The sequence below is a fragment of the Botryllus schlosseri genome, chromosome 16, assembly GCF_051294905.1.
Source record: "Botryllus schlosseri isolate E-star chromosome 16, Bs_hap1, whole genome shotgun sequence".
NCBI lineage: Eukaryota > Metazoa > Chordata > Ascidiacea > Stolidobranchia > Styelidae > Botryllus > Botryllus schlosseri.
Genome location: NC_137251.1, coordinates 3,396,831 through 3,409,790, shown reverse-complemented (window position 1 = coordinate 3,409,790; position 12,960 = coordinate 3,396,831). Strand labels below are relative to the sequence as shown.

The 12,960-nt window shown below is 41.2% G+C and overlaps 2 protein-coding genes across 3 annotated transcripts in view; both read left to right on the top strand.

Moving 5' to 3' along the window:
- LOC145458605 (uncharacterized) overlaps nucleotides 1–1,798 on the top strand; it is a 42,949-nt gene extending 41,151 nt beyond the window's left edge. Inside the window, exons 15-16 of the mRNA XM_080337022.1 lie at nucleotides 906–1,018; nucleotides 1,476–1,798. Coding sequence (XP_080193148.1) covers nucleotides 906–1,018; nucleotides 1,476–1,635 — 273 coding nt within the window. The 3' untranslated portion in view covers nucleotides 1,636–1,798. The remainder of the gene's footprint in view (nucleotides 1–905; nucleotides 1,019–1,475) is intronic.
- The window catches only part of LOC145458607 (S-adenosylmethionine synthase-like), a 178,678-nt gene that overhangs the window by 148,080 nt on the left and 17,638 nt on the right, over nucleotides 1–12,960 (top strand). The gene's annotated exons all lie outside the window — the stretch shown is intronic.

The window sequence follows — 12,960 nt, the reverse complement described above, 5'->3', positions numbered from 1 at the left end:
GCTAAAAAAGGTACGTGTTGTGTGGTAGAAGACGGTAGCCGAGAATAGGGCAGAGGGCAGAGGGCAGAGGGCAGAGGTGCCCGAACTATTTCGAATGCGGACTGCATTATCCTTTGGTGAGGCTTGCCACTTCTGTAAAAAATTATTCTATTGTCTAGAAAATATATGAATCAAAAGAAAAGAAGTCATCCGCACCCTTTCCGTTGTGGAATCATTGCACTAATTTGGCATTGAATTTTCCCGATCGAGTAGCTGTTGACTACAAATATGTCATCAAGTTCGCTTGCCACGACTTTGAGTCGGATTAGTGAATTTGGAATGTATTTTTAGCGATGGGCAGATGTTGAATTGAAAAATGGTAAATAGGTCCATCGTTCACTAGCGGCCTCGTCGTAATAGATTCGGCATGACTTTACCACGATTAAGAAAGATTTTGTCGAGAGGCTGCCACGGGCTACTCAAAATCGGCTCGCAAGTCGCACATTTAGTACATATGAGCTATATTCTCAAAAATTAGGGGTATTCGTACGAAAAGGGAAGATTTCAAATAACATACTTCAAGCTAATATTCAGCCAAGAGGAACTTAGCTATGGAAAGAACTAGTTTCATACTGTACAGTTCTGCTATACAAATGAAACATTTGGTGAGTCGGGTGTGCCAGCGCTTACTATCCTAAAGCAAGATCCGCCCTAAAAATTACAAATTTCCCCCTGATTGGATAATTCCCCACTGGTTGGAAACTAATCTGAATGATGGAACTACAGGTTTATATGAGCGTTCGTTGATCGTGGTATGATATAACACAACTCGCACTGTTCGACTTGACTTCCAGTGTTTCATGAAGTCCCTTCATTTAGTTATTGGTAGATATTGTACAAAATGAAAAGCTTGCATTTTTCAAAAGGACGGACCCCGTAACATCGCTAAACAACACTCCGCGCATCCGGCGCGTGCCCGCGTAGAGGACTGGATGTCAAAGGAAGTCAGAAAATGGGCCTCCCAGAACAACGTTCAAGCGTGAGATTATACGAAGTTCTGTTATCGGTTACATTGATGAAATAATCGCTTCATGTCTGATGAATATGATCATTGGGAAATTCGTGTGACACTGCCAAACTAAATTGTTCAGACTTTGCTGTGACAGTAAATCGCGCGAAGCGCGAGGTCAATTTTCCAAATTGCTCCCAGATTTTTAATCTCTTCCAAAATACCCAATTTAGTTTCTGTTGGTTTACGGAAAATTTTTGGAGATTCCTCGGGCTTGCCCCCTAAATTGGGTGCTTGGGATGCAGAAGCTAAGGATCTGATTGTGGCGCCATATTACCGAAACTTATTACGTTAATTTTGTTACGAACGGTCATGCATGATGCATATCAACACTATATAGTAGTTTAGACAACGTGGAGCCGAAGGTTAAGCTTATACTTGCTGTAGCATGGACAGGTTTGCATAACGTAAATTGATTGTTTTACAGGAAAACTTTATCATCGTTTGATGGCAGAACCCTCCTATTCTTGAGGAAACTGAGCTGCGACGCTCCGGAGTTCTACTACAGATTTGTATACGACCAGCTGGGTGTGACTGCACTCAGCAGCATCCTGAATCTTAACGAAGCTTTAGAAGCATTGGACTGAGTTTCTTTTAGTGGCACAACGTGAGGTGTTAAACTGTTGAGTTTATGATATAGCAACTTGTTATTTAGTGATATAGGCAGTATAATTGAAAATGTATTTTATTGTAAAGACTGCAGCGGTCGGTGGATCTTCATTGGAATCGGTATTACAGTTTCTGCCGTAACGCACTATATAGCATTGCTGACTAACGACGACCCAGAATTCTCTTTCAAGTCTTCAGCCCACACGCCAATCCAAGGAGCTTATTCATCACATAGAGCATGCAGCTCAATAGTACCATGGTCAGAAACTTGTTAAGTTATCAGATCTGAACGGTACTGCGGTATAATTATCAAGACGTCTGAGTCGTAGTTTGTTAAAATGCCCTGGCTCCGATACCGACTGATTTAAAATCGAACAAATGTTCAAATAACAGGCTGATTCAATTGGTAAAAATAATGTAGCTAAACGTTTAATAAATGTATAATCATTATCTAAGTAGATTTGCTGAAATGTTCTGGTTGGAGATCTATCAAGAAAATATTAGGAGTCGGATTAGGTGTGTGATTGTGTACAAAGTCTCCGGGGTCGGGATCGGTAGGCCTTTATGGAAAATGTTTGGATTCGGAGTCGCAATCGGATTCAGTGGTAAAGTGAGAGAGAGAGAGAGAGAGATATGGTATTCTTTTTCGCCTGCACCATCGAGATGCTTTGACGACGGAGTTGCGATACGGCCCCATGAGGTCATCTAGTCTGCGCCCCCGTTTTTTTCTCCTCCATGCTATCCGTGATTGCTGAGCGCCTAGCAGGATAACTGCGGATACCAATTTTCGAGTCTTTGGTATGATCCGGCCGGGGATCGAACCCACGACCTACCGCTCGAGAAGCCGGACGCATAACCATTACACTACCTCGCTCGAACTCGTGACCTGATTTAACACACCCGGTGACAAGGGGGACGGTATGCGCTCACTGCTTTACTAGTGAGGATGATATAGACAGTACAAGTAAGCACAAGAAAACAATGGGATAAAATTACCACTGCATTGCAATACGGCGACAAGATAATGCAGTCAAGAAGGATTTTAGATATCAAAAGCACCAACTAGGGAATTGAGCTGTTTACAAAGGTGGCGGAGGCAGTGCGTTTACCCTCCATGTCACGCATTGCTGTCGCAACAAACACAGTTACCACCACTTGACATGGCAGACTCCACTCTTCCTCTCAGGAAATTTCCGTGCCGATTACGGTCGGTAATCAAAACGATATCCCGTGGCTGCAAGTCACGCCGGCTGATATTCCATTTAGTAAGTATTTTGCAGTGAGCTGACATTACATTTACATCCGAATGTGTTGGCAAGATACTGGACCCTGCGCCATCTCTTGACCGAAAACCGATCATATTTCTGAACACGAATTTGGGAGGGAAGAAAAACCTTCCACTCTAATGTTATAACATGCGATGGTGATGATAATGTGGAATTTGAGCCGAGTGGTCTTGTAAATTTTTCTCTGCCAAAGTAGGCCTACTGCACAATATTATGTGCGATAAAGACACGTGACGAAATATAACCAACTTTCAACAAGAATGGGTTGAGGAGAGGCTTTCACTGTACTAATTTATCTTTCTAATGCCCACCCCCATGTGACAAACACATTCGATTGGTACAGCTTCAAGGTGACGTTTTAAAATGCATTTCTGGCGCCATCGAAATTTGCGCAGAGGTGGTCAAAGTAGTCAGGAAAGCTACTCAAGTAAAGTAGAAGTACCGACGGAAAAATCTACTCAAGGACGAGTTGAAGTACTTCTTTCATAAGCAACCTAAAACTACTTGAAGTAGAAGTAGAATTGACTGGTTTTAAATCTACTCGAGTAAGTAAGTAGTTGTGAAAACGATCGTAATTCGTTCGCAGGGATTGTCAAAAGGTGCAAATTGAACTATGCGGATGGTTTAGAGAACTTAATTCATATTGATGCATCCCAGGAGGTGTCAATTTTTGACAGAATAAGCAGTCGTCCACATCATGGGATGTAAATGATAGTATTGATACGGAAATGCGATACTAATCCTTTGCTTACTCGAACACCCCTTTTTAGAGAATATCATTGCATGGCGCCCGCCCCCAAATTATAAGGCCCCTAGTTCAGTCGAAGAGCAATACGGAAAAGTTGTGTCGTATACGGCTTTAACACTTTGCGCGATTAGTATACGTTAATTAAAATATTGCAGATCGTAAAAATGCCATATAGTGTATAGTAGGGTTGTCCAAAATTTGGAAAATCTCAAGAATGGTGGGTATCAATGTCTCATTCTATAGATTATTGATAAAAAACCGCAATGAGCCTGGAATAAGCTCACAGGAAAGTTGTTAAGATTTGTCGCCAAGCGTTTGAAAGTAGCTACCGACGAGTGGGCGTACCAGCGACCATAGAACGGCAACAAGACTAGTAATCACGAAATCACGGCTCTCGATTGGCTAATCGGCTATGCTTCAGTGATCACAACGGTAGTGGCTTGCTGATCAGTTGTTAAAGGAGTCTACTAACGGCGGTGATTCTGTAAGCGCATTGTAGGTTGGTTGGCAGATAATGATTTAAGATTGATTCAGGACATGTTGAGTGACTAGATACATGATAATGAACAAACAACAGCTACTTCACACAAACTTAAAGCATGACTGGCTTACTGTGAAGGAAACCGCCGTAGCCTACACATGTCTGTTTTGACCGATGGATAGCACAGAACATGCGGAGAAATATTGCAAAGGCGCTTATGCAAGAGGCGAACGAATTTCTTGTCTCAGAAGAGATGCATCATAGTTGAATACAAATATAAAGCTTAACAATGACACTACTTGGTCTGATCTTATTAGGCTCCAGTCGTGCTGTATAACTCAAGTCTTGAATGCTCTAAGGATTGGCTGAATAAGTTTTATGCTAGGGACTTATTAAACTCGTACAGCAAGATGAATTCATTGGTAAGTGTTGTCAAAGTCGTCAATGAGGCCGTAGAAAGAGGTGTAGAGGTAAGCACAGACTATGCTGGATTGCTGGTATGACCAGCAAAAATACAGTACATCTTAGCACGTCCTGAAGAAATCTTGAATCATTACCGGCTGTAACACTACAAATGCTGGAATGTAAAACGAGCTTAAAATGCAATGAAGCAGTGCGATAGTTACATTTCTTCGTGGTTCCACTAAGCTATATGGTCGGCCAATATAACATCTTCTGAGCAGATAAGATTTTGTGCGGCATCCATCTCACGTATGGTGTGCTGTACCAGTTTGCGATGACTAATATACTTTACTTACGCCCAGTCTGACGTATTTGCAACCATAACTAGGTATTTCTTGGATTTATATCTAGTTCTCAAAGAGCACAATCATTCACCGTTTCACCTCTGTCATGCCTGCAATTCTCTGAGGCTAAGTTAAGCTATACAATCAAACTGTCTTTTTAATGGGCATAATAGCATAGTCTGTGCTTATACCTTTTAACTCTTTGTGCGGCATCATTGACGACTTTGACAGTCCCCAGCATATACGGCTGATTCAGCCAATCCTTAGGGCATTCAAGACTTCAAATATACCACGACTGGAACCTAATAAGATCAGACAAAGTATAGTGTCATTGTTAAGTTTTATATTTGTATTCAATGATGATGCATCCCTTCTGAAACAAGAAATTCGTTCACCACTTGCATAAGCGCCTTTGCAATATTTCTCCGCAGGTTATGTGCTATCCATCGGTCAAAACAGACATGTGTAGGCTACGGCGGTTTCCTTCACAGTAAGTAAGCCTGTCATGCTTAAAGTTTGTGGGAAGTAGCCGCTGTTTGTTCATCATCATGTATCTAGTCACTGAACATGTCCTGCATCAATCTTAAATCCTGATCTGCCAACCAACCTACAATGCGCTTACAGAATCACCGCCGTTAGTAGACTCCTTTAACAACTGATCAGCAAGCCACTGCCGTCGTGATCATTGAAGCATAGCTGATTAGCCAATCGAGAGCCGTGATTTCGTGATTACTAGTCTTGATTCCGTTCTATGGTCGCTAGCACGCCCACTCGTCGGTAGCTACTTTCAAACGCTTTGCGACAAATCTTAACGACGTTCCTGTGAGCTTATTCCAGGCTCATTGTTGTTTTTTATCAATAATCTATAGAATGAGACATTGATACCCATCATTCTTGAGATTTTCCAAATTTTGGACAACCCTAGTGTATAGTTTTATTTTCGGATAATATAAGGCATTAATACACTTGCTGTTATACTTCATCATGTACGTTTTCCAGACAAAAGAACTGCAACTATAATTAGAACTCAACGAATAATACTCGTAATTGAAAGAAAAATACAAATACTACTTCTAAATAGAAGAAAATATATCTCATGTCTTTTGTCCAGAAAGTTTCAACGGTGGTCTGCTAAAACAGGTCTAACGTTAAAAAAAGTCAAAGTCCACTTTTCCAGGTTGGAAAACGTCATGGGCTGCTAGGTACAATAGATAATTGCGAGATTGCGAAACGGTAGTTTCAAACGTTGGGGGGGCCATACTTACTGTGATGAAATATTTGATATTGGCGACAATGCGGGGTGAACGGAACGACGCAACCCGGTATCAAAATTATATTTAGCGATACTTTCGTTAAAATATATTGGTCACTCCATGTGCACTCTGCGCGAAGCGTAACGAAAATTCTGGATATTACATGACTTTTATGAAAATTAAATGCTGGTACTATGTGAAAACAGCCCCGAAATTCCTTGGGCTATCTTTCTTATAGGGGGATTAACCTACTGCTACTTGACAAACTGAAAATAGCGAGATGTAAGTAAGTAGTTCACAAAATATTACGAAGTAGAAGTAGCGTATTCGAGTTAAGTACCCGAAGTAGAGGAAAACTACTTGAGTACTTCGAAAAAGTAGAAGTACTTCGTTACTGACCACCTCTGCATTTGCGCTACAATCACAACTCAGCTGCTTAATGGGACACTGGCGTGCTAACATTCAGCGAAGGGCAGTAATGAGGGAATATGTAGTTATTACGACTCCAAAATAAATAAGGCACAAATAAGTATACAGAGCCAACTCAACCACTCTAAAGAAGTGGGAGATGGAAGAGATTTTTGTACCGCAACTAACATACTTTGACAGTGCACGCATTTGATAGATAGAATGGAGTAGAGACCAACGGGCTTTGTGAGGCTGAATACCTTTTGAGTCGGAAGTTCAATAGCAGTGCCGCCACATATATTTACATCATATTCTTTGACCAGTGTTATTTCCATAAAATAGTTTCATTAGTTTGGCATCGGAGATTTCGACTCTGTTAAAGGGGCACTGCGCTCTAAAAATGATGTGGTCTCAAATTGAAGGGGAAAACGAAAAATATTTTTGGCCGCGGCCATTTTCTTCAGAACGCCACCGTAATGGGGCAGCAATTTATTGAAATTTCCACAGGACCTTCACGCTCCAGCTGTCGCAGTGGCCCTTTAATACTATTACTGACTCTAGTGAAAACGCGATATTGCCCTTGTGCGGTTATAACGATATCTCGCCACGACCACGTTCCATTCGAACCACTCGATTTTCTGCATCATGCAAGGTGTGGTTTTGAGCTCCGAAATGTCACCTACTGTGATAGGTGTGAGTGTAAACTCGCAGCAATGCGATGAGACGATAAAGTTTTCAAGTCATCTGGTTTAGAATTGGTGAATTAAAGCACCATAACCGAATGGATCATGAATGAATGAACAAACCGCAAAAGTTGCAGATACCCGTTCTTACCTGTCGTTATACAAGGCATTTATTGCTCTTCGTGGTGCAGCGTGTATGGTGCTTAATTTTCTATATTCCACCATTACAATCGAATACGCGTTCCTCTTCTTAGACAGGCTGTACGCCTTTCTTGTGACCTTTTGCTCATCATCCATCCATCCACAAAACAATTCGTAGAATTCGTAGAATGAATGTCATACAATATACATTATGTACAATATTGCGTTATTTCGTAGATTTGACGAGACTATATCCGGATTTAATTGAACATTCATTAAGTTCGACGTTTAGTATGAAGACACGCCCACGTCGCCTACTGGTGTATCGTGACTTTTGAAAGAGTGTATGCTACGTATTATTGGTCGGTCTGGAAATAAGCCCATATCTGACTGATTTGATGTTGCATGTATAGTTTTCATTTACAATCCTATGCACACGATACGACCATACCTCAATCGTCGATTGCCGTAGGCCTATGTCGCAAGCCCATGCACTCTCAACTCATCACACAACGTAGATTTACATCGTACGTATCACATCTACATTTTATTCGAACGTCGCTATTTAATAACAATTACAGAGAGACAAACCTCCGGACCAGCATTTAATCTAACTTCTCGGACCAATAGATTCGTGTGGGTGTACCTGACATGAATAAATTATGTATAGAGTAGATGTGGTTCCAATAGCACATGTCTGACATTGATCGTTTTTTATGTTAGTCCAGTCGACTCGCTCTGTTTTTTTGTTCATGTTCATAACTACAAGTACATTTTGCTAGCTACCTTCAACACATATAACTGGCATATATTTCAGATGTGAAGTGCAGGCCTAGGGCTGGTATCATGCTATGTGCTGATATGCATCTTTTTTATTTAATACTATCTTTATTTTCCCGTAAAAATATATTATTTGCAGACAAGGTACTATATACACCCAAATCAAACCAAGTCATGCAGAGTAATTTATGGGGGGATGTGTGGCGCGGTTGGCTAATAGTCACCGTCAGACACGAGAGCTATAGGCTAGTCCCGACTCTGCCTATAGTTTGTATATGTTGAAGACTCGGGGGTTTATCTGCTCTCCTCGTCACCGATCTCACTGTGAATGCGGTGTGTGTGTGTGAAAGACCGGAGTGGACATGAGATGAGCCTAATAATTCAGCAGAAATGACGAAGATAATGTATGGGGAGTGGGGACGCGTGAAAGCGTGAGCAACAGACTGCTAATGAAAGAGCGCGAGGACGAGTGACGAACGACAGATTTGAATAGGCCAAAATGCGACTCTGTTATATGTGTGAATGAAACAAAATGCAGCAAGAAACGGATCTAAAGACAGGTAAGCTTTATAGCGGTGGTTCTCAACCGGGAGTCCGCGGACCCCTGGGGGTCCGCAAAGCCTCAAAATAGTTGATAACCCAATTTGTATTTTTTTCATAATCGGAAAGTCACGAGGCTGTTTCGCTTCGTTAGTAGTAAAACTCCACAGCTCACATCAGCAGAATGACCGTCTGAGATGAAATATCCTTCTGCGTAGACCAAATTGCCAATAGCCTACTGATACAAACATTTTGCTGTTTAGAGATGTTTTGTTGGGGATTGTGGGAAAAAAGTTGGATGAGTTGGGTAGAGTGAGGCAACGCACCTACCCTAAGCGGGAAACGTCATAATACCCACCAAACTAGTCCAAACGGGTTTAATTTCGGAATTTGCGCGCCAGATATTGTCGCCATACTCTACCACAGAGGTCTCAAACTCAAATGTAGTCGCGGGCCAATTTCATAGTTTTTGATGGCACCGCGGGCCGCAGCACCAAAAATAGGGGTATGCAATGTATTTTCAAGTATAAGCCTATTTTACGAGACCTTGCAGGCTGGCATACCGCGCGCGTCATGAAATGTGATTTACTATTGTCATTTCACGCCTGTTACGAAAAATATCACATTTTCAAATGTTTGAATAAATTTGTGGTTGCACTTGGCATAGTCTGTCAAAAAAAGTAGTTATAGACCCCATGCGAGAGTACAAATGCATCTCATGACATTGACGCATGACGCGATAATTTGGCAGCTAGCGGACATTTGACGTGCCGCAACTATTGGTACATTATACAAAACTTGAACGAAGATTGACCTGATATCAGAGCATTGGAGCAATACATCCTAATCCGCGTTTCGGGCATACTCCTGATAACTAGGCTATTGATCATGTCATTACCAAAGTCAAGTTATATTATCAGCGTTAGAATTACAGATCAATAACAACTGCGGACTGATTAATGTACCATAGCAATAGAAATATCTAGTCGTCGACGAATCCATTGGTATTACAGCAATGGAGCGTAGGTTACTGCTACGTTACTCGCAGGAAATAACTACCTACACATTAAGGGGGAACAGAATGCCATTGGTTGTCATACCGACCTATACTTAAATAGCTAAATACGCTCCGCAACGTAAGCTACGGCCTTTCGCTATATTACTATTTCCCATAACTATAACAGTTTGGTAGTTTGTGGTTGTAGCAAGTCACGACATTCCGAGTCACAAGTCCTTCTCTGATTGTAACGTTTGGCCCGACTCAACTCTAGTCATTCTTATTTTACAACCCATTCGGTACGAGATCGAGTAATTCTGCAAAACGTGGCGCCCAAGTACAAACCACAATTTTCAGTCACGAATTATTATCAACGGGCCAAGTCCTATCATCATAAACAGATAACCTGATGTATTTAGCTGATCTTCCACCGCATGGTAACTTTTGAAAGTGATGTGATAGTAAAGTTTGAGAGTATAATCTCAGAATTTTGGAGTAGTTTTAAAAAAAATTTTAAGTTCTCAAATCTAAAAAAATGTATGCGGCAGTTAAATATTGTCGAATACTTAAAAATCCAGAATGCCGACGCGGGCCGCACAAAATGATCTGGCGGGCTGCGTGTTTGAGACCTCTGCTCTGCCACGATCGTCTGGAAAGTCCAGGTATCAATTATCATATGTAAAATTATCATTCATCTATGTCCCCCAATTTGACGTTTTGCTACATGGGTGGGGCAAAACGCCTCCATTGGCTTTTACCCCGTTATACCCTACTAAAATATTGTATGCCACTCAGTGACCGATAAACATTGAATCCCTATACAGACCTATACAGTATACATGCTTCTCCGCCTCATCATGGCGTACCGGATCTTTTGAAAGCAAATTTCATCCAGTAACACCAAATGATTATGAATGTCAAAAAACAAGTCGGAAGTTCTTGAAATATATCTTGTTTACTCGGAGAGATAGTCTATATTCCACAGCTGAATAGAAATTCTTATAGCAATGGTGTTCTCCGAGAAGGCATCCTTGATGAACCAATAAAAGGCTACTCAATCCACATTTACTGGACTTTAAGGGGTGGGTCGTTTTACCCACAGATGGGGTAGGCGTTTTAGCCTCGAGGTCGCCATTGTTTGTGGATCAGCTGCCAGGTGGTTATTGTGTGAATTCGCCTTCGAACTGTGGCTTAAATCCAACTACGTGCAGTGAAATCATAAATCGAAACGGAAAACTCTCTGTAGCATCCGTTAAATATGAAATTTCACATGGTTGTAAAAGGTTCTCTTTTGATAAGAATACATGTAAAGGTCATAAAATATCATAAAGCATTACAAATCTTCATCCTGGTGTGGAAATCAAAGTAACAGTTCCGTCTGACCATTAGGCGATATTTGCGATACTGTGACGCATTCAACGCTCGCTTTATTCTGCCATATTGATGGTGGGCGTCTGACATCGCCTGGGCGTTTTACCCCACTCAACCCCAAGGTCAATCACGGTGAATTCGAAATGTTTACAAAAATCCTTTTTCTTATGTGATATACATAACCATTTTTCCATAATAACTTCAAGATAAGCTGCTAGATAGAAATAACCAGGCTTGACGTTATATGTTCATTGAAAAGATTGTTTGTCAATTTCGGTGCCATATTGGTTGCTATCACACCATCTTATTTTCAAGAAAATTCATTTTGTTGCTGTTTATCACATGACGATTGCACGATAATTGAGCTAAATTTGAACTAAAACTTCGAGGGTGTCCGCGGCGGTCCGTGATGGTCCGATATAGGGGTCCGCGAAGACAAAAAGGTTAAGAACCACTGATCTATATTGAATGTCAGAGGTTCTCAACCCACGGTCCGCAGACGTTTATTTTGCGGTCCGCGATACCGTTCATTGTGAAAGCAATTATTACTGGCACGATATTGTCACATATTAATTTTGATGCTTAGCTCTCTTATCGCACTGTCTCTGTTTCGTATGAATATTCATTTTTGATGTGTTCTGCTTTCTTGATAAATGCTCGAGCTTAGATTGTTATGGTTTTGAATCTGTATTCCGTTGGACTGTGGTTGAAGAGAACCCAGCTGCGTAGTACATATTTTAAAGAGTGTTTCACTCACCGCGAATGCCTTGAACAGAAACAAGAGCAAGGAATGGGAAATTAAACGGCGAAAACTGGGCTTGTAACTCTGCGTGGAACAATGAATTTGCTTTCTCAGATATAAATGGAAAACCGATATGTCATATTTGTCGAAGAACAGTTTTCGTAAGTCGTAACGAAGCGTAGAAGCTTAAAATGATACCACAACATTTTCGTATGGAGTTATACACATCGCCTGATATTAGAAAAAAGGTTGTTAGCTAGGTATCAAACCCAGCAATCCATATTTCGAGGCATTGTAAAATTGCCGACGACGTTGCAAACACATCGTTCCAAATTGCTGGGAATATCGCTAAAGCCAATAAATTTGCTAGACAGGTGTAATTTCAATGAAGTGTGCGAGTAATTGCTGTTTCCGGAACTTAGTAGCAGTGACAACATCACCTGACATATTACGAAGCTACAGTTGTCTGATTCAATTCAACCGTGACCAAAAGAGTAACAGCATTGTCAGTCGATCTTTTATCGCATGTTCTGAAACACGTTGCCTCGTAGACTAATTTATCCTAGCATTGGATGAATTCACCGACTTCACAGACATTGCATAGCTAATTAATTGGGTGCATTTTATCAGAGTGGACATATTTGCAGTGGAAATGCTGGCTGGGCAAACATGGGAGGGGGACCATCGATAAACATCTACTTGACAAAGCTAACTTCTGTAACTAATGGTGCAGGGCCCCTGCCATGCAATGAAAGTGAAAGGAGAAGGGTGATTGGTTTGTTCAGAAATGACCCCGAATGCCAGACTTCTTCTCACATCACGGAGAGCTCAATGTGATATTGGCCTCTGTAACGAAAGAGTTACCATAATTTTATACTTGCTCGCTCACGTTTTGAAACGGAGAGTTCGGTTTTCTGGCGGAAGGGTTTGAAATATGCATATGCCGGCCCGTATACGACTGGTAAATAGGCTACAGTAGTCTAGGGTTACCATACGTCCTCTTTTAAGGTACTTGGTAACATGCAATTGCGCGCAGCGTGAAAAAAATTGAATAAAGTTGCATAAATTTTCAGAAAAATACTTTATAATTTTTTTCAATTACGACATAATTTTGGGCCCGCTTCGAG